General features: G+C 42.0%; 1 protein-coding gene across 3 annotated transcripts in view; it reads right to left on the bottom strand.

Moving 5' to 3' along the window:
- Positions 1-21,683, bottom strand: part of pard3ba (par-3 family cell polarity regulator beta a) — a 274,053-nt gene that overhangs the window by 32,253 nt on the left and 220,117 nt on the right. For all 3 annotated transcript variants that reach the window (XM_017714021.2, XM_037543525.1, XM_037543526.1), the window contains 3 exons: positions 18,339-18,443; positions 16,937-17,206; positions 3,583-3,694 (listed from right to left, as the gene is read on the bottom strand). In XM_017714021.2, coding sequence (XP_017569510.1) covers positions 3,583-3,694; positions 16,937-17,206; positions 18,339-18,443 — 487 coding nt within the window. The remainder of the gene's footprint in view (positions 1-3,582; positions 3,695-16,936; positions 17,207-18,338; positions 18,444-21,683) is intronic.

Raw genomic sequence — 21,683 nt, 5'->3', positions numbered from 1 at the left:
GCAAAGCGTGGAATGCAGTGGTGTAAAGCACCACCACTGGACTCCAGGAGTCTCTCTGGAGTGACCAATCACGCTTCTCCGTCTGGCAACCCGATGGACGAGTCTGGATTTGGCAGTTGCCAGTAGAACGGCACTTGTTTGACTTCATTTTGCCAAGTGTAAAGTTTGGTGGAGGGGGGGATCATGGTGTGGGGTTGTTTTTCAGGAGTTGGGCTCGGCCCCTTAGTTCCAGTGAAAGGAACTCAAAGCTTCAGCACCAAGAGATTTTGGAGAATTTCATGCTCCCAACTTTGTGGGAACAGTTTGGGGATGGCCCCTTCATGTTCCACCATGACTGCACACCAGGGCACAAAGCAGGTCCATCATAAAGACATGGATGAGTGAGCTTGGTGTGGAAGAACTTGACTGGCCTGACCTCAATACGACAGAACACCTTTGGGATGAATTAAAGTGGAAAAAACTTCACAAATGTGCTTCTGGAAGAACGGCCAAAAATTCCCATAAACACACTCCTAACCCTTGTGGAAAGCCTTCCCAGAAGAGCTGAAGCTGTTGTAGCTGCAAAGGGTGGGCCGACATCATATTAAACCCTATGGATTAAGAACAGGGTGTCACTCAATTCACATGTGTGTTTGAAGGCAGACGAAAGAATACTTTTGGTAATATGATACAGCTACAATGCAATGATGTGTTATCTTGACTTTTGCAGTTTTCCTCAACATGCTGATATCTATAGTTCTATAGATATCTATAGTTATTCTCAATTAAGTCATGAACATTACATGTGAAGCGCATGTGCTGTCAATCCAACTAATCCATGCCAACATATATTTTGCCAATGTTATCAATTCAGTCAATTCACTATTGCAGACCTATGTGAATTGTTAACATTGGAGAACACTCCAATGTTGTTCAGATAAAAAAAAAAAAAGTTTTCCATTGCTCGTTATGTTTACGCTGAGCCGTCTAAATCCGATCATTACTACTTACCACATAATACAGCCAGATTATTGTAGTATTTTATGATACCCTGCAGAAATGCCGGTCTATTCACACTTTGTTCTGAGACAGCTTATCCGTAATAAGGTGATGGAGCCAGAACGGGCTGCTTCAGGCAATATGGATGTGGTTTCCATGATGTAATATGGAGTGTAACTTTGGGCCACAGCGTACTGCTCGGCCTCTCGTTGTGTGAGGTCTAAAACACCCTGTATTATATGCATGTATAGAAGAGATCTGTACTTGTGTGATAAAACTGTATACTTCATAAAACAGATCCTGGTAAAATGTGTACATTTTCTTTGTTGTGTATCATGCCGGATAAACGTAAACATCCACTGATCTGCACTGAAGTTAGGCTTAACAGTTCCTATCGTTACAGCCCTGTGTTTATAGACATGTGTGTGTCCCTGCTAAGCGTAAGCAGATAAGAGTGAACAGATTACTGCCAGTGCTTTAGAACTGGCCTGGAACGCGTATCTAGATGAACCGCGGTAATCTGTACTTTGAATCAATGCCCTGAGAGAACTATACACACGTCTTTTCCAGCCTGATGGAGCAGAGGCTGAGTGGGCAACGCATACACTTCAACCTACACGTAGACAGTACTGTACATATACAGAGGCATGGAATCACTGTTTACAACAATATACTACATTTTCTAGCAGATACACACACAACTACAAGGGGAATGTTTGGGAACATTCAACAAAGCCATTGCTTTAGTATCCCAGGTGGCTGCTAAGATGTTGCAATGGTATCCCAGCTGGCTGCTAAGCTGTTGCCGTGATATCTCAGGTGGTTTCTAAGGTGTTGCTATGGCATCCAAGGTGATTGCTAAGCTGTTGCCGTGATATCTCAGGTGGTTTCTAAGGTGTTGCTACGGTATCCCAGGTGGTTTCTATGTTATCCCAGGTGGTTGCTAAAATGTTGCTATGGTATCCAAGGTGGTTTCTAAGGTGTTACTATGTTGCCCAGGTGGTTGCTAAGGTGTTGCTAGAATATTGCTATGGTATCTTAGGTGATTGCTAAGGTGCTGATAGAATTCAACTATACAGGGTGAGCCAAAGTCACAGGACAGCGTTTTATTTCAGAAACGAAAGGGAAAATGACAGATCTGAATACCCCAGCAAGTAATGGGTGAGAGGGCCTATCTTTTAGGCTATCATCTTGAAAGCTGCCATACTGGATCAAGGGCAAGTTTTTCCGATGGGAAGGTGGTCATGTAGCAGATCAAAGAAGACCAGAATTGTCTCAGAAATTGATTGCCGCAATCATATTTGCAATATCACTTGTGGTTCAAAAGTTATCAACACAGAAAGTTGAAACATCAACTGGGAATGTTGCCTGTGATGCACAGCTATCTGACATGTTCAATGTGCTGTCCCTGGTGCTGAACACAGAGCTGAAGGTGCAGGGTCCAATCATTATGAACCCGCATGAGAATCTCTGGAGAAATGCTGTCATAAGTCTCCCTGATGCGGTGCTGATGGTGGTATTTGTTGCGGATTTTGTCCCAGGTGGTTTCTAATGTGTTGCTATGGTATCCCAGGTGGTTTCCAAGGTTTTGCTATGTTATCTCAGGTGGTTGCTAAGGTGCTGTTAGAATTCTGCTATAGTATCCCAGGTGGTTGCTAAGGTGTTGCTATGGTGTCCCAAGTGGTTTCTAATGTGTTGCTATGGTATCCCAGGTGGTTTCTAAGGTCTTGCTATGTGATCCCCGGTGGTTGCTCAGGTTTTGCTAGAATACTGTTATGGTATCCCAGGTGGTTGCTAAAGTATTGCTATGGAATCTCAAGTGGTTGCTAAGCATTCTACAAATGATTTAAAACCTAGTCCAACTTATGAAACCTAAGAAACTAAATACTGTGATATCATGATGTTATATTTTTGCTTTATCACTCATTTCCAACTGCAGAAGACTCTAAAGGTTTCAGTACATCTGAGTTCATCAACAATGAGTATCCACATTAATATCCAGGATGCCAGATATTTTAAAAGTGGTGATGAGATCTCAAGGCAGATGCGTTCAGATTAAATTAATGCTAAAGGATAATTAAAGTACATTATTACTTTTCTTTACATAGTATGTATGTATTCTTTATACCCCTATTGCTGGAACAAAACCTTGTCTCTCCAAAATAGTAACTTTACAGGAGAAGGAAAAAAAACCTTCTCTGCTTTTAATGTAAGTCAATGGAACCAGACTTTTTCCCAGGTCATTACTGGTCATTTCTTTTGGTCCATTCAGCATGAAATTTACACACAATATAAATTATGTCAAAAACTGGAAAATGGAGATACAAGGTCCCAAAAGCAGCAATATATAATTTCTTGTTTTCCATAAATTCTTCAAATATTGACTAAAACAGCCAATATTACCTATATTACATTATACATTATATATATATATGGAATCACCTTTTAAAAGTTAGGAATGACAACTTCCATAAGGCATAAAAGCAATGTTGTAGATATATGTATGAAACAATTGTAATATGACACTAATGCTCTAAAACCTTTCATATAATTGGAAAGTTGGAAGCTGTAAAATACATTGAAGAAAGAAGAGTGGACACATACCCGTGAGGGGTCATACTCTTGGATTCTATGGCCAGCCCCTGATTCAGCATAAGATGGAGCAGGCTTTAAATGCTGCAGCTGGCTTCGAATCTGCTGCAGACGAGCTTCATTACTGCAACAAAAAAGGACAGAGAGGACAACCAAAGTATAAGCAAAAACTGACCAAACTTTTAACAAATAAACTCTTTACAATCTAAACAAAAACCAAAAAGAAGACAGAAAATGTAACTGAATAACAATGACAGAACCCATGCAAGCCTATAATGCATTTGTTCACATATTAACATAATTTATGGACAAAAATAAATTCAGATTTATCGGCCCACATCGTTGGTCAGCATCTGTCACTGACGTCATAGTGTGTATGAGTGCATCAGCGTTTTTACACATGTCCCTTCGAGGTTGAAAGAGGATAAAAATATTCAGCCAAGAGTCAGAAACTGAGCATTGTTGATAGGCCAGAGGATGGCTAACACAAACTATGCATCAACAGATGAGCTACTGTACATCAGCAAGGTGAAGCTCAAAGGTATGTTTCTAATAAAGGGGCCAGTGATTTCGGTCTAATCTGGGATATGTAAACACAGCCTTTGTGAAGAAACGCTTCTGTCATCTGAGCTCATTTTTTTCATTGGAGCTGTATAATAAATGGTCATATTTCATGTAGTTTAGCTTCAGCATGTGAGGGAACATTTTGTTCTACAATTAAAGGTTTTGCTTAAAGAGCTTCTATGCAATAAGTAAATGCTTTCATGAGCTGTTTCACACGGTCACACAGAGTATTCATGCAGGTGCACCGAGAGGGCTTGAGCTTTATGCATACGTAAACATGTGTTCAGCACAGCAGTATAGTAGGACAGGAAAATGTCTCGCCATAGTTAGGCAGGGACCAAAACTGTGGTTAAGGCAGACTTAATGTCAAGATAAGAGTTAGCTCGCTTAGACAGGATGGTAACTGAGCTTCATGTCTGGGTGTAAATACAGTGCCTTGCGAAAGTATTCACCCCCTTGGCATTTTTCCTGTTTTGCTACCTCACAACCTGGAATTAAAATGGATTATTTGAGGGTTTGCATCATTTCTTTTACAGAACATGCCTACAACTTTGAACATTTGATTTTTTTTTTTATTGTGAAGCAAACAACAAATAGGACAAAATAACAGAAAACTTCAGTGTGCATAACTATTCACCCCCCTAAAGTCAGTACTTTGTAGAGCCACCTTTTGCCTCTATGAGTCTCTATGAGCTTGCCACATCTTGCCACTGGGATTTCTGCCCATTCCTCAAGGCAAAACTGCTCCAGCTCCTTCAAGTTAGATGGGTTCCGCTGGTGAACAGCAATCTTCAAGTATGACCACAGATTCCTTAGGTCTGGGCTTTGACTAGGCCATTCCAATACATTTACATGTTTCCCCTTAAACCACTCGAATGCTGCTTTAGCAGTATCTTTTGGGTCATTGTTCTGTTGGAAGGTGAACCTCCGTCCCAGTCTCAAATCACTGACAGACTGAAACAGGTTCTGCTCAAGAATATCCCTGTAACGTATCTCCGGACCAGTTTCCCTGTCCCTGCTCCTGAAAAACATCCCCACAGCATGATGCTGCCACCACCATGTTTCACTGTGGGGGTGGTGTTCTTGGTGTGATGAGATGTGTTGGTTTTGCACCAGACATAGCGTTTTCCTTGGTGGCCAAAAAGTTACATTTTGGTCTCATCTGACCAGAGCTCCTTCCTCCATACATCTGCGGAGTCTGGGCAAACTCAAAACGAGCCTTCCTATGTTTGTCTGTAAGTAAAGGCTTTTTTCTGGCCACTCTTCCATAAAGCCCAGCTCTATGGAGTGTACAGCTTATTGTGGTCGTATGGACAGACACTCCAGTCTCTGCTTGGGAACTCTGCAGCTCCTTCAGGTTTACCTCTGGTCTCTGTGCTGCCTCTCTGATTAATGCCCTCCTTGCCTGGTCTGAGAGTTTTGGTGGGCGCCCCTCTCTTGGCAGGTTTGTTGTGGCACTATGTTTTTTCCATTTGATGATAAAGAAATTGATGGCGCTCCGGGGGATCATCAGAGATTTGGATATTTTTATATAACCCAACCCTGACTTGTACTTCTCAACAACTTTCTCCCTGACTTGTTTGGAGATCTCCTTGGTCTTCATGGTGTTGTTTGGTTAGTGGTGCCTTTTGCTTAATGGTGTTGCAGCCTCTGGGGCCTTTCAGAAAAGGTGGGTATATACTGACAGATCATGTGACACTTAGATTGCACACAGGTGGACTTCATTTCACCAAGCATGTGACTTCTGAAGGTAATCGGTTGCACCAATTAAACACACTTGCACAGAAAGCGACCTCAGGGCATGAATTGATTTAAAGCAGCCTTGAGCTCTCCCTTTTAAACCCTGTTTGAATATTAATGATCGATTTATCAATCTCAAATGCCCATTTTGGAATTCACATTCAAGTCGAATGTCTCTGATTGTGGATTGTTATATTACTAGATTACGTCAAAAGCTTATGGATTCACAAAAACAGTTGTTTGTAAAAGTTTGGTTATGGCCATATTACATATTTTGTTGAATAATAAAAGGAAAACACATTTCTGATAATGTTCATACACAGTTATGTTACAGTTGGCTGCCTTAACTGCCTAAAAGGCCAGGGCCCACTGGCAGGCCCAAATTTTTATTACACACTATAGCTCAGCCAGTTTGAACTGAAGTCTCTGTAGTTACTGAGTAATAAGCCTTAGTACGTAATAAGCCTGGGGTTTTAAAGGAGTTAAAAAAGCTGCTGGCCGAGGTTCTAAAGTTATTTGATTCCTACAGAGCAGGAAAATACTAAAAAGATATCAAAGTGTTTCAAGCTTGTAATTCCCATTGTCCAAAATGTCATAAAGCTATGACAGTTAAGGGGAAATGTGCAAATGAACCACAATACAAAACAGCACCTATATATTCTACATAGTGGCAAGTGCAGACAGACAGATGGCCAGAAACAAAACAGGCCTTCTTTACCTCTAAGATCCTGAGGATCTTAAAGATGATATACCAACATTTTAAACATTAATATAGCAGCAACATCTATTTTCTTTGTAAAGACATAGAAGAGTAATGCCATCCTGAGCACAGCACTGGCCGCATGTGCATGTTATTTATGCCCTGTGAAAACGTTGGTCCTCCCTATATTTAGTTTTGAACATGAAAATTCGAACAAGAAGCTGGTGAAAAAAAAGCCGACTTCAGCTTCATTGAGAGTTGAAATGCATGGAAAGGGATGAGGAGGTCGCTCCTGCTGGATGGGTGGGGAACATCAACTTATCTTTGCTGTTTCACAGAATCAGGTCAGTACTGTTTTGTCCTGTTTGCGAATGTTTGTGATAGCAACTGGTTCGCTTCACAGCAGAAACCCACTACCGAGCTAAAGTTAGTTACATTACTTGCTGTGTCACTGTTCACTCTAATGTCATACCACGGTATTTGTGAGTACAATGCTTGCGAAGGGTTTTACAACCCAAAGATCTAAAAAATCGTGTTGGCCTCGACAATGTGCATCCATAAATTTGTGGGGTGGAGCATCTGAAGGAGCACAGAAAGGAGGGATGTGTTTGTTTTGCTGTTGAGTTCAAATGTCAACAATCATTCTCCTGAGTTATTGCCACGTTCTCCACAAGTGGGCGAGTGCATGTGCAGATCAAGAGAATGGTACACCCCTGAAAGCTTGACCTTTACAGTGAGGGCATCTGGAGGCTGTGGGAGACATTTTGCAGGCATGGTTTGAGTCCACTTATTCCCACAGAGGGATGGGCCAGTGCAGAACAATACAGTTATTCAGACCCTTAACCTTTTTTCTATCCTGACTAGAGTCTCTTCCGGAATTACAATGTCTCGGTCCACAGGGTACGAGGGGTCTCTGATTGGTTTAGTGAGTATGTAATGATGTAAATCATGATGTAAATCATATGCTACGGCCTTCTCAGTCAGCAGATCCCAACTCAGTTGAACCCCTTTGGAAGATTTTGGACAGATGTGTTAGATAAACCTGTCCACCACTTCCATCAAAACACCCGTTGAGGGAATATCTTTTGGAAGAATAGTACCATTGTACCATCAATCCAATGCAGTTCCGCATCAATACCAAGGCATATTAAAGCTGTTCTGGTGGCTTGTGATGGGCTAAGACCTTACCCAGACATTTTATATTTTTCCTTTAATTTGTCATCCATGTGATCAAATATGACAAACGGCAAGTTGAGAAACTTTACGCACCACAAAACTGATGGAAAAAGTCAGCAGAAATATCTCAACAGAGGACTGCATCCACAGTCACAGCTCTTATCTTCTGAAGTCACTGAAACTACAGCAGCTGGTAAAGGACACACCGAGTGGAACCGCCGTCTCCAAACGTCCATTAACTGGTCCCACAGAACGCAATTAGAGCTGCCATTTTGATTGAGAGCGCACATGGCTGCCTGAATGAGAAACACTATCAATGTTTAATTAGCCTCCTGCCGCGCCCGCAGCCTCCAAATATGAATCACAGTCTTATCAGTCAAAGGACATACTTACACAGAACAATCTGCTCAGAGCCTGGAGGGGGTGCGTATGTGTGTGTGAGTGGGACAACCGAAATAATAAGAGCAGCAGGCAGCATGTACGTATATATTAGTGCCTTTTGTCACTGGGGTAGCTTCTGTAAATATGTTTTTGAATGTCTATGGGGAATTGGACCATTCTTTACGTCAACCACGCTCACTATCATGTCCAACAGCTGGAAGCAGATTGAAGGCTTCCTTTAGCTCTCTTAGTAAGGAAATGAAGACCAAAAGAAAATACTTTCTTGCACTGAAATGATGAAAAAAAAAGTCTGAAATAAAATAGGAGCTGTGTGAATCTAATGAAGTTTGGGTTGAAGCTAGTCTTCCTGGGCTCCTGAGATGCGCAACCATTGACCTTATCATCAGGAGGTCGCATGTTTGATCCAAGACAGCACAATTGGCCTCATTCCCTGGGAGGGTAGGAAGGACGCCCTCTACCCCCATTACTCAGCATGATGCTAGTCAGTGTAGGTGTCTGTCAGCTGTTACAGATCTGGCAGTTGTCGGGTCAAGTCAAGAGGCTTTAATTGTCATTCCATCTATGTACAAGTACACAGTGGAGCGAAATTACGTTCCTCCAGGAACAGAACATGGAACAACAGACAGTACAGACACTATGTTGTTTCCAAAGTGACCGATGCAGCTATACACTGTACCTCTGGAAGAACGATGGGCATTGCTCCTCTACCTTCTGGATGCGTTCAGCTGTCCAATGATGTTGCATGAGTGGCAATTTGAAAAGATACAGTGGCGCTTCACAGGTCTCGGGGGAAAGCCTGTGCAAGCCTCGCCTTCCTACCACTGGTGGAAGGTGTGATTAGAGGAGTTCTAATTAGTGGGTGAAATTAGGGAGAAAACTGGGGAAAAATCGAACAAAAACAAGCTAGTCTTCCTGTCGTTGCTTAATGTGGCCAAGAACCACCTACTATGAAAAGAAAGCCCATTTGACTGTCATACCATTGCGACAATGTAAGTGACAATCCCATGAGAAACAAATGTCAGCGAATATATTGCTTAACATCTAGTAAATACATCAAAGAAAAGTCTTAAAAAAATGTTCAAAGGTGATGCTGTGAATATCAAATTTAGTGATGATCTCAGTCCAATTTGGCCTCCTTTGGCCTCCTTTTTCCATCCTGGTTGGAGAGTCTTCTAAAATGAGAATGCCTCCATCCACAGTCAGTCATGAGACACAGAGCAGGTAACTGCCTGCAGTTGTGTTTACCATTGATAAAACGCAGTCACAAAACTTTTCCTAATATTGCTCAAGGAAAAGAACTCTCCACAAGATGAAAATACAAAGTACCAACAAAACACCAAAAATGTACTTCACCCAAGGTCACACTTCCGTCTACGAAGAGACACTGTCCTTTATTTCACTTCTAGGTTGTTGTTCTGTGTTTGTGTCATAGCGACTAGTTTGAGTGCACACCCATCTCGGTCAGCGACCTTCAGCTTTCACCTTCTTCCTGAGTCGGCTTCCTTGTTTAAAATGCGCTGTCAATACTTAATACAAAAAAAGTTTCATTGGAATAACTGTAAACACACCCGTTTCCACATTATAGCCTTCAGAATCTCAACACTGAAAGAAAAGTTAATGTTCCTTACAGAGGAAACGGGTTGACCTGGGTTTCCTTTCGAAAAAGGATCTGGAATCTGGAACACAGGCAAGATGTGAGAGATCTGTCATCACCTGTTCATTTCCAGTAGATTTTGAAAGAAAGGTTAGAGGTATTATCTTTCCTTCTGTCTGAAAGTTGGAGCATGAAGGCAGATTCTGGTTGTGATCAGACATTTTATAGCTGATAACATAAGCCGTGATGAGAGAAACACCTACTCACTTTTTCCTACTAAAACATGTTTGTGATATTACTCCAGTGGTGCTTGAAAGTTTGTGAACCCTTTAGAGTGTTCTATATTTCTTTTCAATTAACACATTTGTCCCAAAAATGGAATACATTTGACCTAAAGCTTCACACAAGTTCTAACAGTAGATAAAGAGAACAAAACTTTGCAGCCTTCATTGTAAAACAGGCCCAAAACATGATACTACCACCACCATGTTTCACAGATGGGATAAGGTTTTTATGCTGGAATGCAGTGTTTTCCTTTCTCCATATATAATGCTTCTCATTTAAACCAAAGAGATCTATTTTGATCCCATCTGTCCACAAAACATTGTTCAATTAGCCTGCTGGCTTGCCCATGTGATCCTTACTTTTGGAGATCAGTGGGATCATATACTTTTGCCACTCACAGATCTGTAACAGTGGATAATTTTCCTCAATAAATAAATGACCAAGTCTAATACTTTTGTCTCTTTTGTTTAATTTGGTTCTCTTTATCTACTATTAGGACTCGATTGAAAATCTGATGGAGTTTTAGATCAATTTTTTGCAGAAATGTGGAAAATTCTAAAGGGTTCACAAACATTCAAGTACCACTGTATTTTTGTGTAATATTCTAGTTAGGTAAAGGCCACTGTGTCCTGGACATACCACTGTATGGTCCAAATATTTGTCCGAATAACCACTGTTTTTAAAGAAGTAAAACACCATCGCTGTTTGATGCACACCATCACTCGGTGACTTCCAGCACTGCTCAATTCCTCTGAGCGCCACTCAGAATCTTACTATTACTGCACTATATTAAAGCCACATTGAAAAAACAACTGATGATATCAGACGTGTGGCCTGACATTTGCACCAAGAAAGTCACTCAATTCAAATCTTCAATCCAATATAATGCAATTCCCTACTGTTTTGGTGAATATCCCTCAGGGGAATAGTGCATTTTGTTGCATTGCTCACTAGCAGCTCAACGCAAAGTCACAGTGTTTCACATACAGATCCAACAGTGTCAGAGTTAATCAGATAAAGTGCTGTTTTTTTTTTATTTGATTATAATTATCGAAAATGTCCGGGTTTATGTCCATTCCACCAGCAGAATGGCCTTTGGGGGAGCCTACAGAAAGAGGTGACAATAAACAGAGACGCTAATCATTTAGCTTTTAGCTTGAAAACTGAGTTTGTGAAGAGTTACTTCGCTAAAAGGATAAACCAACAAGGGTGGACGGTAAAATGGGACACTTTCCCTGTGCCATAGCTGGGCTTTATACTAGCTGCTATGTGGAGCATCTTCTTTTCAACCCTAACCTCCGTAACCAAAAGATAATCGGTTTACTCTTTTAGCTTTTCCAAAAAACAGCATGTTTTCTTGCGAAGACAAGCCAATGTGCTCACTTGTCATTATGAAAACACCCACTACTGTCTTTACTCCAAGCTCTGCTTCCTTTCCTCTCCATCCCTCCATCCTTCCACTTCTTAGATGTACTGCATAACTCAATCTGACACCAGGCCGCTGCCTTTTTCCAACACATCCCCCGTCATTCAGCCTGCCACTGCTGCAGCCGGCTCCGAACATACTAGTCACTGCAAAGCTAATGAACACGTCTAACGGTTAATTACAGCAAAGCTTCAGGAACTTCAGGGCTTGGGAAGATCACTGGAAATGTGCAGCTGTATCTGAGAAGAAGGCCCAAAAATATACAACGTAGAGCTGTTCTGACTTCATATTCACAATCAGTGATGTATCCAGGACTTCCAGAAGGTCTCGAGTGATGCTTTTTCCTCATGAAATCTATCCCAACAATTGTAAATCAAAATGTGATTGGACGATTCCACTATCACTTCCTAGATATGATGTGATGAGAAATACGTGGACATTTCCAGAACCTTTTTTTTTTTGTCTGCTTACTGTGGTGTATTCCATTACATGATTCCCAGATAATACAGCACTGGTTTCAACCCAAAATCATAAAGCTAACCCAAATGCAACTACGTTTCAACAGATAATCCAACTATTTGAGCATCTGTAGATAATCTACAGGACAATATCCAATGAATGTGGGGCTGAATGTAGAAATTACGCTCAACAGATTAAGAATTAGAACTGCAAACATCCAGTTAAACCCTGTTAATACATGTAGTGCTGTCCATTATCTCTTCAAATAATGCCATTGTGAAGTTAGCGCCGCTTCCATACTTTGGTACAGTTCGAGTCTGATTTCACAAGGTCCGGCACTGGGCAGCCCACTGTCCCCCGGTTGAAAAGGAGGGCTGGGAAGATAAAAGTAAAAAGGCTACAAACTCCCTTTCTTCTACTTTCACCAATCCAATCTGCAGAAGAATCTGAAATGGGACGGAAGCCAAGGGGAGGAAGCTTCCGTAAAGCATTAGAACTGGCTCGGGCCTGGAACCGCTGCTCCATTAGACTGATTAATAGCATCCCACATTGCTGGCTGCTTTCCAGATATTTGACGGAAAGTGTGAGGTTTCTGACTTCCTGTTTGGCTTCCCGTGCTCATCGCATCAGCATTTTTTTTTACCTCCCCGTATTAAAACAGCCTGCTTGAGAGGCGGGCGCCTCCTAAACGAGGAAAATGTACCTCCTTTTTTGTGTTTGGAGGGTTTTTTTTCCGCACCGTAACATTTATTAGTCACATCTATTATGTACAAAATGGCAGGCAGAACAAAGGGCTGTTAGAAGCAGTCGAGCGACGGAGAAAGAGAGGGAGAGAGAGAGAGAAAGTAACGGAGGCACAGTAATTAAGTACCCTTCTAAAGAAGATGAGACATCAGCACTTAGAGAGAAAGAGAGAGAGAGGGAGAGAGACAGAACGAGAGAAGGCACTTCACAAGCTGTTACTTTGTGGTTAATTGACCATTTCCCACTATCTTTCGCTCTTATTTTGTCTTTGACACACCGCACACATTTAAAATGTCTTTACATCGTTGCTCTCGTTCAAGCGAAGCATTTCTCCACAATTTGCCGATTTACGTGAAAAACATGCAACTTTCTGAGGATATTAGACATACGATGATAAGTGAGTTAAGAGTTTCAAAACCTGATTAGAAGCTACAGAGAAAATGTGATTCCTAACAACCACCTGGAAGACTTGGTAGATCCTAAACCTGCCCCCATCAGATAAACAGCACTTAAAGCTTTCCTCTTTGAGAGAGAGGAGGAAATCAAGCTGCTTCAGATCTGAAAAAATCCACAGGTGTTTCTGTCCGTCCTTCCTCTCTGAGAAGACCACTCAGTGCTGTGGGTCTGAAAGGACGTGTAGATGTTCAAGAAGAACCTCACTGAGAAAAGGAGACGGACACGTCAAACAAAGAAGCTGAACAATGAACTGACCACCCCAGCGTCCAGACCTCAACGCCACTGAATGTGTTTGAATACTTGGACTGTGAGAAGCAATCCCAGACTGAAGACTCAACTTCGGAGAAGTGAAAAACATCCCTGGAGATCTCTTTGAGAAACTGAAAGTAAGTTCACTAAAAAAGTCATAAAGGTAAAAGCTGAAAAAACATATATTTAGCTTTTCGGGGTTCTGTGTCATTTTCTGATCGATTAACATTTTCTGCTTTTTGTTCTGACGCTGAAAGATGAATAACTTGATGGCCATTTTGACTGGAAATGAAATAAATGAAGATGGGCTTTGTTTTTTTCACAGTACGGTGCATAATCAAACACTCATTTATAGTATTTAACACAGGAAACAATATATTGCAATGCATTACATTTTTATGTGAATATCCACTGCGATGATAAGCAAACCTATGATAACGAGCAAATATGGTGGAACTGGAAGCACTGGAAGCACAAGGTAGGTGTTTCCAATAAAGTGGCCAGTGAGCAGAAGTACAAGATAGGGGTTTCTAATAAAGGGGCCAATGAGTGGAAGCACAATAGAGGTGTTTCCAATAAAGTGGCCAGTGAGTGGAAGCACAATATAAGTGTTTCCAATAAAGTGGCCAGTGAGTGGAAGCACAATATAAGTGTTTCCAATAAAGTGGCCAGTGAGTGGAAGCACAATATAAGTGTTTCCAATAAAGTGGCCAGTGAGTGGAAGCACAAGGTAGGTGTTTCTACTAAAGTGGCCAGTGAGTGGAAGCACAATATAGGTGTTTCCAATAAAGTGGCCAGTGAGTGGAAGAACAATATAGGGGTTTCTAATAAAGTGGCCAGTGAGTGGAAGCACAAGGTAGGTGTTTCTACTAAAGTGGCCAGTGAGTGGAAGTATAAGGAAAGCGTTTCTAATAAAGTGGCCAGTGAGTGGAAGCACAATATAGGTGTTTCCAATAAAGTGACCAGTGAGTGGAAGTATAAGGAAAGTGTTTCCAATAAAGTGGCCAGTGAGTGGAAACACAAGGTAGGTGTTTCTAATAAAGTGACCACCGAGTGACCATTAATAATGCTTGATAATGAGCAAACCTGTGTAATGTTAATGCGGATTATGTGGATGTCCATTGCAATGATGAGCAGACCTGAGTAACTTTAGTGTACAATAATAAGCAACTCCTAGTAATATCCCTGCTTCTTATAATACTGCTCTGTATAGTGCTCCAAATATAATAATGTACAGAATAGTGATTAGAGACCATTCCCGTTCCGTATAATAGTTTGATATAGTTCTCCTGGTTTTAATGGGATGCTTTTAATAGGTATAGTGATTAGGTGACAATGTCTAGCCTAGTGTAGTTGTGTATGGGAGAGCATGTGAGGAAGGATTAAGGCTGTTCTCCATGTCTGAGCCAAGTGGACGCTACAGCATGAGCAGGATAAGCTTGTATCAATCGATGGCAGAATAGGAGCTGGAATAAACGAGGCCCCCACAGGTGCTGCCACACACACCCCGGATAATTAACATCAGACAACAAATCAATCGCTGCAGTCGGCAAGAGCACTCAAGCCTTACTAAAAACTCGCCGGCTGGACAGCTAGACGGTAAATAACAACAGCCAACAAGAACTGTGTTTCGATCTCTACACCAGCGCTCTCTGAGTGCACTTCATTCCACTGCCATAGAGCTGGTTGAGTGCACTCTGAGAAAGTGTGTAGCCATCCTTCAGGCAGATGTAGACTGATGCATGTCACAGTTCTAGACTGACACTGACAACTGACACATCTGGATAGTAATATGGATAATAATACTCTCCACCCACTTTATTAGAAACACCTACGTTGTGCTTCCACTCACTGGCCACTTTAGTAGAAACACCTACTTTGTACTTCCACTCACTGGCCACTTTAGTAGAAACACCTACTTTGTACTTCCACTCACTGGCCACTTTAGTAGAAACACCTACTTTGTGCTTCCACTCACTGGCCACTTTAGTAGAAACACCTACGTTGTGCTTCCACTCACTGGCCACTTTAGTAGAAACACCTACTTTGTGCTTCCACTCACTGGCCACTTTAGTAGAAACACCTACTTTGTGCTTCCACTCACTGGCCACTTTAGTAGAAACACCTACTTTGTGCTTCCACTCACTGGCCACTTTAGTAGAAACACCTACTTTGTACTTCCACTCACTGGCCACTTTAGTAGAAACACCTACTTTGTACTTCCACTCACTGGCCACTTTAGTAGAAACACCTACTTTGTACTTCCACTCACTGGCCACTTTAGTAGAAACACCTACTTTGTACTTCCACTCACTGGCCACTTTAGTAGAAACACCTACTTTGTACTTCCACTCACTGGCCACTTTAGTAGAAACACCTACTTTGTGCTTCCACTCACTGGCCACTTTAGTAGAAACACCTACTTTGTACTTCCACTCACTGGCCACTTTAGTAGAAACACCTACTTTGTACTTCCACTCACTGGCCACTTTAGTAGAAACACCTACTTTGTGCTTCCACTCACTGGCCACTTTAGTAGAAACACCTACTTTGTACTTCCACTCACTGGCCACTTTAGTAGAAACATCTACCTTGTACTTCCACTCACTGGCCACTTTATTAGAAACACCTACGTTGTACTTCCACTCACTGGCCACTTTAGTAGAAACACCTACCTTGTGCTTCCACTCACTGGCCACTTTATTAGAAACCCACCTTGTGCTTCCACTCACTGGCCACTTTATTAGAAACACCTACCTTGTGCTTCCACTCACTGGCCACTTTATTAGAAACACCTACCTTGTGCTTCCACTCACTGGCCACTTTATTAGAAACACCTACGTTGTACTTCCACTCACTGGCCACTTTAGTAGAAACACCTACTTTGTACTTCCACTCACTGGCCACTTTATTAGAAACACCTACTTTGTGCTTCCACTCACTGGCCACTTTATTAGAAACACCTACTTTGTGCTTCCACTCACTGGCCACTTTAGTAGAAACACCTACTTTGTACTTCCACTCACTGGCCACTTTAGTAGAAACACCTACTTTGTACTTCCACTCACTGGCCACTTTAGTAGAAACACCTACTTTGTGCTTCCACTCACTGGTCACTTTATTATTAATTAAATATATATGTACAACTACAATCTGTATCCAATCTGCACTACACGTTTCTGACCACAGGCCTGCTGCTGACTAGATATTATTTGGGAGAAGCACCTTTCTCAGCACAACAGTATTATACAATACACAATATTTGTTGTAGTACTGTGATCTGAGAGTACACACTGTAACAGAGAGGTTACAGTTACATTTTACAACACATAACCTGGTGGATTAGTCACGAAAAAGTAGCACATGCCTTGAAACATTATGCAGTGTCCTTAAGCTGAAGCTTCAGCATTATCTAGAAAACTGTCGCTATGTTAGCCTACATCAGTACAGCAGCCTTAATCAATACATTAGCAAGGTAGGTCCACCAAACAAGGACAAGATTGAGGTCTTACCTGCTGTAAAACACTGAGTTAGAGGACAGCTAACAAATTAGCCATTCTGGACCACTCACCTGTCAGCTATTTGTGGTGGGGCAGCAGCCTTTGGCTTGTTGACTTTTGCGTAGAGCCCCTCCAGCGGGACTTCATTAGGCGGTGGTCCACTGTGGGCAGGGGCTGTGGGCTGGGGGTGGTGAGGAGAGGGCGTACGGTTCATAAAAGGGGAGTAGCTAGGAGGTGGAGGATCTCTGAAGTTGCTGATACGGGCGTAGTTTGGGTCGAAATCATCATCCTCCACATCAGGAAAGGATGCTTGGTTAGGGACTGAACTGTCCACTTCCAGTCTATCAGACAGAAAAGACATTTATAACAATGGATATTTTCAGATATACACACAGTACAATCTGGACGTGTATAAACATTTTAGATGTGTCCAAAATTGATATTCATGGCATTTGGCAGATGCAATTTAGCAACTTACAACTTGACTGGGCTCGATAAAAGAGGCAGGTGAACGAAGCATTAGGAGTCTTGCCCAAGGATTCTTATTGGAATAGGCTTTTTTCCTCAAGGCAGGGAACTGAATTCTGCCAAGTGTTATCCACCATGCTATACCAATTATTAATTAATGAGTTCAGGCGTTTCAGCCACACCCATCGCTAACGTGTATAAAATCAAGCACTTGGACTTGCAACCTCAACAGACGAACGCTGGCAGCAGAATTAGTTGTACTGAAGAGCTCAGTGACTTTAAACGTAAACCTATTTCCTAAAATGCCACTTTTAAAACAAGATAGATTTCCTACCAGAACGCATAGTGTCAACAGTAAAGTTTGGTGGAGGTGGGATAATGAGCTGGGGCTGTTTTCAGCGTTTGGGCCCCTTCGACAGTCATATGTGTCCAACTTTGGGGCAACAGTTTGGGTGCGATGAATATATCTTGACTGAATTGTAACCTCAATTTTAGAGCTTCTCGACCAACATCAGTGCCTGACATCATAAACATTCTTTTGACTGAATGGCATCGATTCCCGTAGACATGCTCCAACATCTTGTGGAATGAACGAGTTCTCACTGTATATGCAGATGTATTATTATCTAATGCTTTCATTTTTCTGTGTTTATGGAAAGCTCTTTGACTTGCCACAGTGTCTGAAAGATGCTATACAAATAAACTTGCCTTGCCTGCAGAAAATAAATGACTAATGCGACCAATGATTCCAAACTTTTGAGGAGCAGCATTTTCTTGTTTTTAACTGAAATTTTCTCATATTTATGCAGTTTTTGGTTGAACTCAGGAAGACGTACTGGGATATGTTGAACAAAAGATGGTTTCGATAACTTAATACCCAAGAACGGATATGAAACTGCATTTGGGTTCATTTCCATTTTTTCCTTTCACACAATTTGTAAGAAAAACTGCAAGGCTGGTATTGAATCTACGTGAAAGGCAGGTGTCCACCGTGCCCGAACTTACGCTTGTGGGAGCATTTCAGCTTCGCTCTTATCGACTTCTTCTTCACTCAGCGCGCCCAGCTTAGCTTTGGCTTTGGCCTTATCTTCTTTGTTCTTCCTTCCAAACCTAGAAGAGGGAAGAGAGAGATAAAAGCGGTGCTGACAGACTTGTGGGAGGGGCCAAACTGGACAAAATATTAGAGGACTAGAAGTGCCTCAACTCCAGACGAAGTTTTCAGCCTCATTTTCCCTCAAGTCCACTCATCCGTCCATGACTGTTTTGGACGGTCCTCATTTGGATGCACATCAGTGACACGTAACGATTATACGACTAATAGCGGAAATGCGACAGAAAAATTGAGTGAGTGAGCGAGGGAGGGAGGGACGGAGAGAAAGTGAAAGCAAGAGAAAGGTGGGTATTTACAATTAGATACAGTGGCAGTGATGACAGCCTGCAAGCAGGCGCAGCACTGAGGCATGAACAAAAGTGTTCCAGAAAAAGGTTTCCGGTTCACCGCTTGGGCAACACGTGAAAATTTCACACCGTCTCTGCATAATCAACACCGGCTCGGCTCATAATCAACATCACTCCTTGTCGGCTGCGCTCCAGTGAGCGCCTCCGTACATCATTATCATATCAAAATCAAACCTGAAAGACTGCAATTTGGCGAATTTCAATGGTCTGTAAGCGAAGGAGCAATGGCAACATTGTTGTTCAAGGTAAATATCGGCTAAAAGGCCACATTTATTATTATGGTCAGGCATGACTGCATAGGGACTTTTCTTTAGTGTACTTTGTTGACATCTAATTTGAAAGACCAGAAAAATCCAACCTGACAAATGAAGAGTAATGCCAAGCAAAGTTAATACACGGACACAAAGTCACCAAAAAACTGCCTTTAAAGGAATGTGCCAGTCCTTTTTTTAAACCTAGTCTTTAGGTGCCATAAATGTCACATTTTTTACCAGACGGCAATTTTGTATAACCTAAAACTCACTTACAATCCCATTGTTATGTACAAAATGTACATAAATGCAAAATGCAATGCTGTGCAAATCATTGAAGCCCTATATTTAATTGAAAATAGTACAAAGACAGCAAATCAAATGCTGAAACTGAGAAATTTTATGTTTTTTTGAGAGGTATTTCCCCATTTTGAAGAATTTGATGCCAACGACAGGTTTCTAAAAAGTTGGAATGGGGGCAAATATAAGGCTGGTAAAGTTGTATAATCCTATGAAAACACCTGGTGGTTGATTGGCAACAGGTCAGGTATAAAAAGAGCCTCCAAGTCTTTCAGAAGTAAAGATGATGAGGGTTCACCACTCTGTGAACGACTGCACAGGCAAATAGTGCAACAATTCAAGAGTAACGTTTCTCAACATAAAACAGTTAAGATCTTTTGCTTTTCACCATCTACGGTACATAATATCATTAAAAGATTCAGAGAATCTAGAGAAATCTCTGTATGCAAGGGACAACAGCAAAAAACTGTATTTGCTGGCCGTGATCTTTGGGCCCTCAGGTGGCATTAAAAACAGACATGATTCTGTAGAGGAAATCACTGAAATCGCTCAGAGCCACTTCTGAAAACCACCGTCTGTGAACACTATTTGTTGCTGCGTCCATAAATGCAAGATAAAACACTAAAATGCAAAGAAGAAACCATATACAGAAAACCAGAACCAGAAACACCTCCACCTTCTCTGGGCCAGAGCTCGTTTAAGATGGACTGAGGTCAAGTGGAGAAGTGCCCTGTGGTCCAATGAATCAACATTTGAAATTCTTTTTGGAAAACACTCACAATGTATCAGAGATGGGGACTTAAGTTGGCACCTGACATGACTTTGGCAGACTTGCCCTCAGCTGAACTCTCACTTAAACAGACGTGACTTATTACTAACTGCCTCGCACCTTAATTCAGATTTGTCCTTAACGGACACGTAACTCAACTCTGACTTGCCTGGAAGTGACACACAGCTTGACCCTGACTTGCCTGTAATTGATCTTGCTCTTCGCTGACTCACACCACGACTCAGACTTGCCCTTAACTGACTCGCACCACAACTCAGACTTGCCCTTAAGTGACTCGCAAATCAACACAGCCTTGCTCTTCGCTGACTCACACCACGACTCAGACTTGCCCTTAACTGACTCACACCACAACTCAGACTTGCTCTTCGCTGACTCACACCACGACTCAGACTTGCCCTTAACTGACTCGCACCACAACTCAGACTTGCCCTTAAGTGACTCGCAAATCAACACAGCCTTGCTCTTCGCTGACTCACACCACGAATCAGACTTGCCCTTAACTGACTCGCAAATCAACACAGCCTTGCTCTTCGCTGACTCACACCACGAATCAGACTTGCCCTTAACTGACTCGCAAATCAACACAGCCTTGCTCTTCGCTGACTCACACCACGAATCAGACTTGCCCTTAACTGACTCGCAAATCCACACAGCCTTGCTCTTCGCTGACTCACACCACGAATCAGACTTGCCCTTAACTGACTCGCAAATCAACACAGCCTTGCTCTTCGCTGACTCACACCACGAATCAGGCTTGCCATTAAGTGACTTGCAACTTGACTCTGACTTGCCCTTAACTGACTCGTAATTCATCTTAACTGATTCGCACTCAACTGAGACTTGCCCTAAATTGACATGTAACTCAACTCACACTTGCCTTTAACTGACTCAAAACTCAGACTCAGATCTGCCCATCATTGACTCACAATACAACTCGGACTTGCACTTAACTGACTGCAAATTCAAACTTACCCTTAACTAACCAACAACTAACTCAGACCCAGACATTCCCCTAACTGACTCGGAACTTGACTCACATTTGCTCTTAAGTGACTTGAAATTCAACTCAGACTTACCCTTAATTTACTCACAATATAACTCAGATTTCAAAACAGAACAAGGCCATAACACGAGACTGTATCCTGTCCAGTCAGCACTGCAGTGTATTACGCATAAACAATAGAGCAGGCTTAGATAAACTGTTAATAACACTTTAATGCTTAAATAAAGTTGACAACTGAAGACTCAAGGCTGACTCAGACTCAGCTCAGAGACTTGGACACCATCTCTGTAATGTAGGGGTCTAGTTTAACCAACATCACCCCACCACGTCCACTGTGTGATTGCACTTGAGAGGTGTTCCGTTTCCCAGGCCCCCACCATTCACTAATGACTGCATTTATCTCATTAGACTGCAGCTACAGTATCTAATACCAGTGTCTGGCATGCTAGCTCTGCCTCGCCCTTAAGCACTCATTAGAGCCAGAGGAGCTGTGGCCTGAATAGCAATGCACTGTAGCAGGACTGAAAGTGCAGCAGGCAGAGCATAGC

The sequence above is a fragment of the Pygocentrus nattereri genome, chromosome 12 (genome assembly GCF_015220715.1).
Source record: "Pygocentrus nattereri isolate fPygNat1 chromosome 12, fPygNat1.pri, whole genome shotgun sequence".
Taxonomy (NCBI): domain Eukaryota; kingdom Metazoa; phylum Chordata; class Actinopteri; order Characiformes; family Serrasalmidae; genus Pygocentrus; species Pygocentrus nattereri.
Note: the sequence above shows the minus strand (reverse complement) of the source record. Positions and strands in the feature narration are given on the sequence as shown.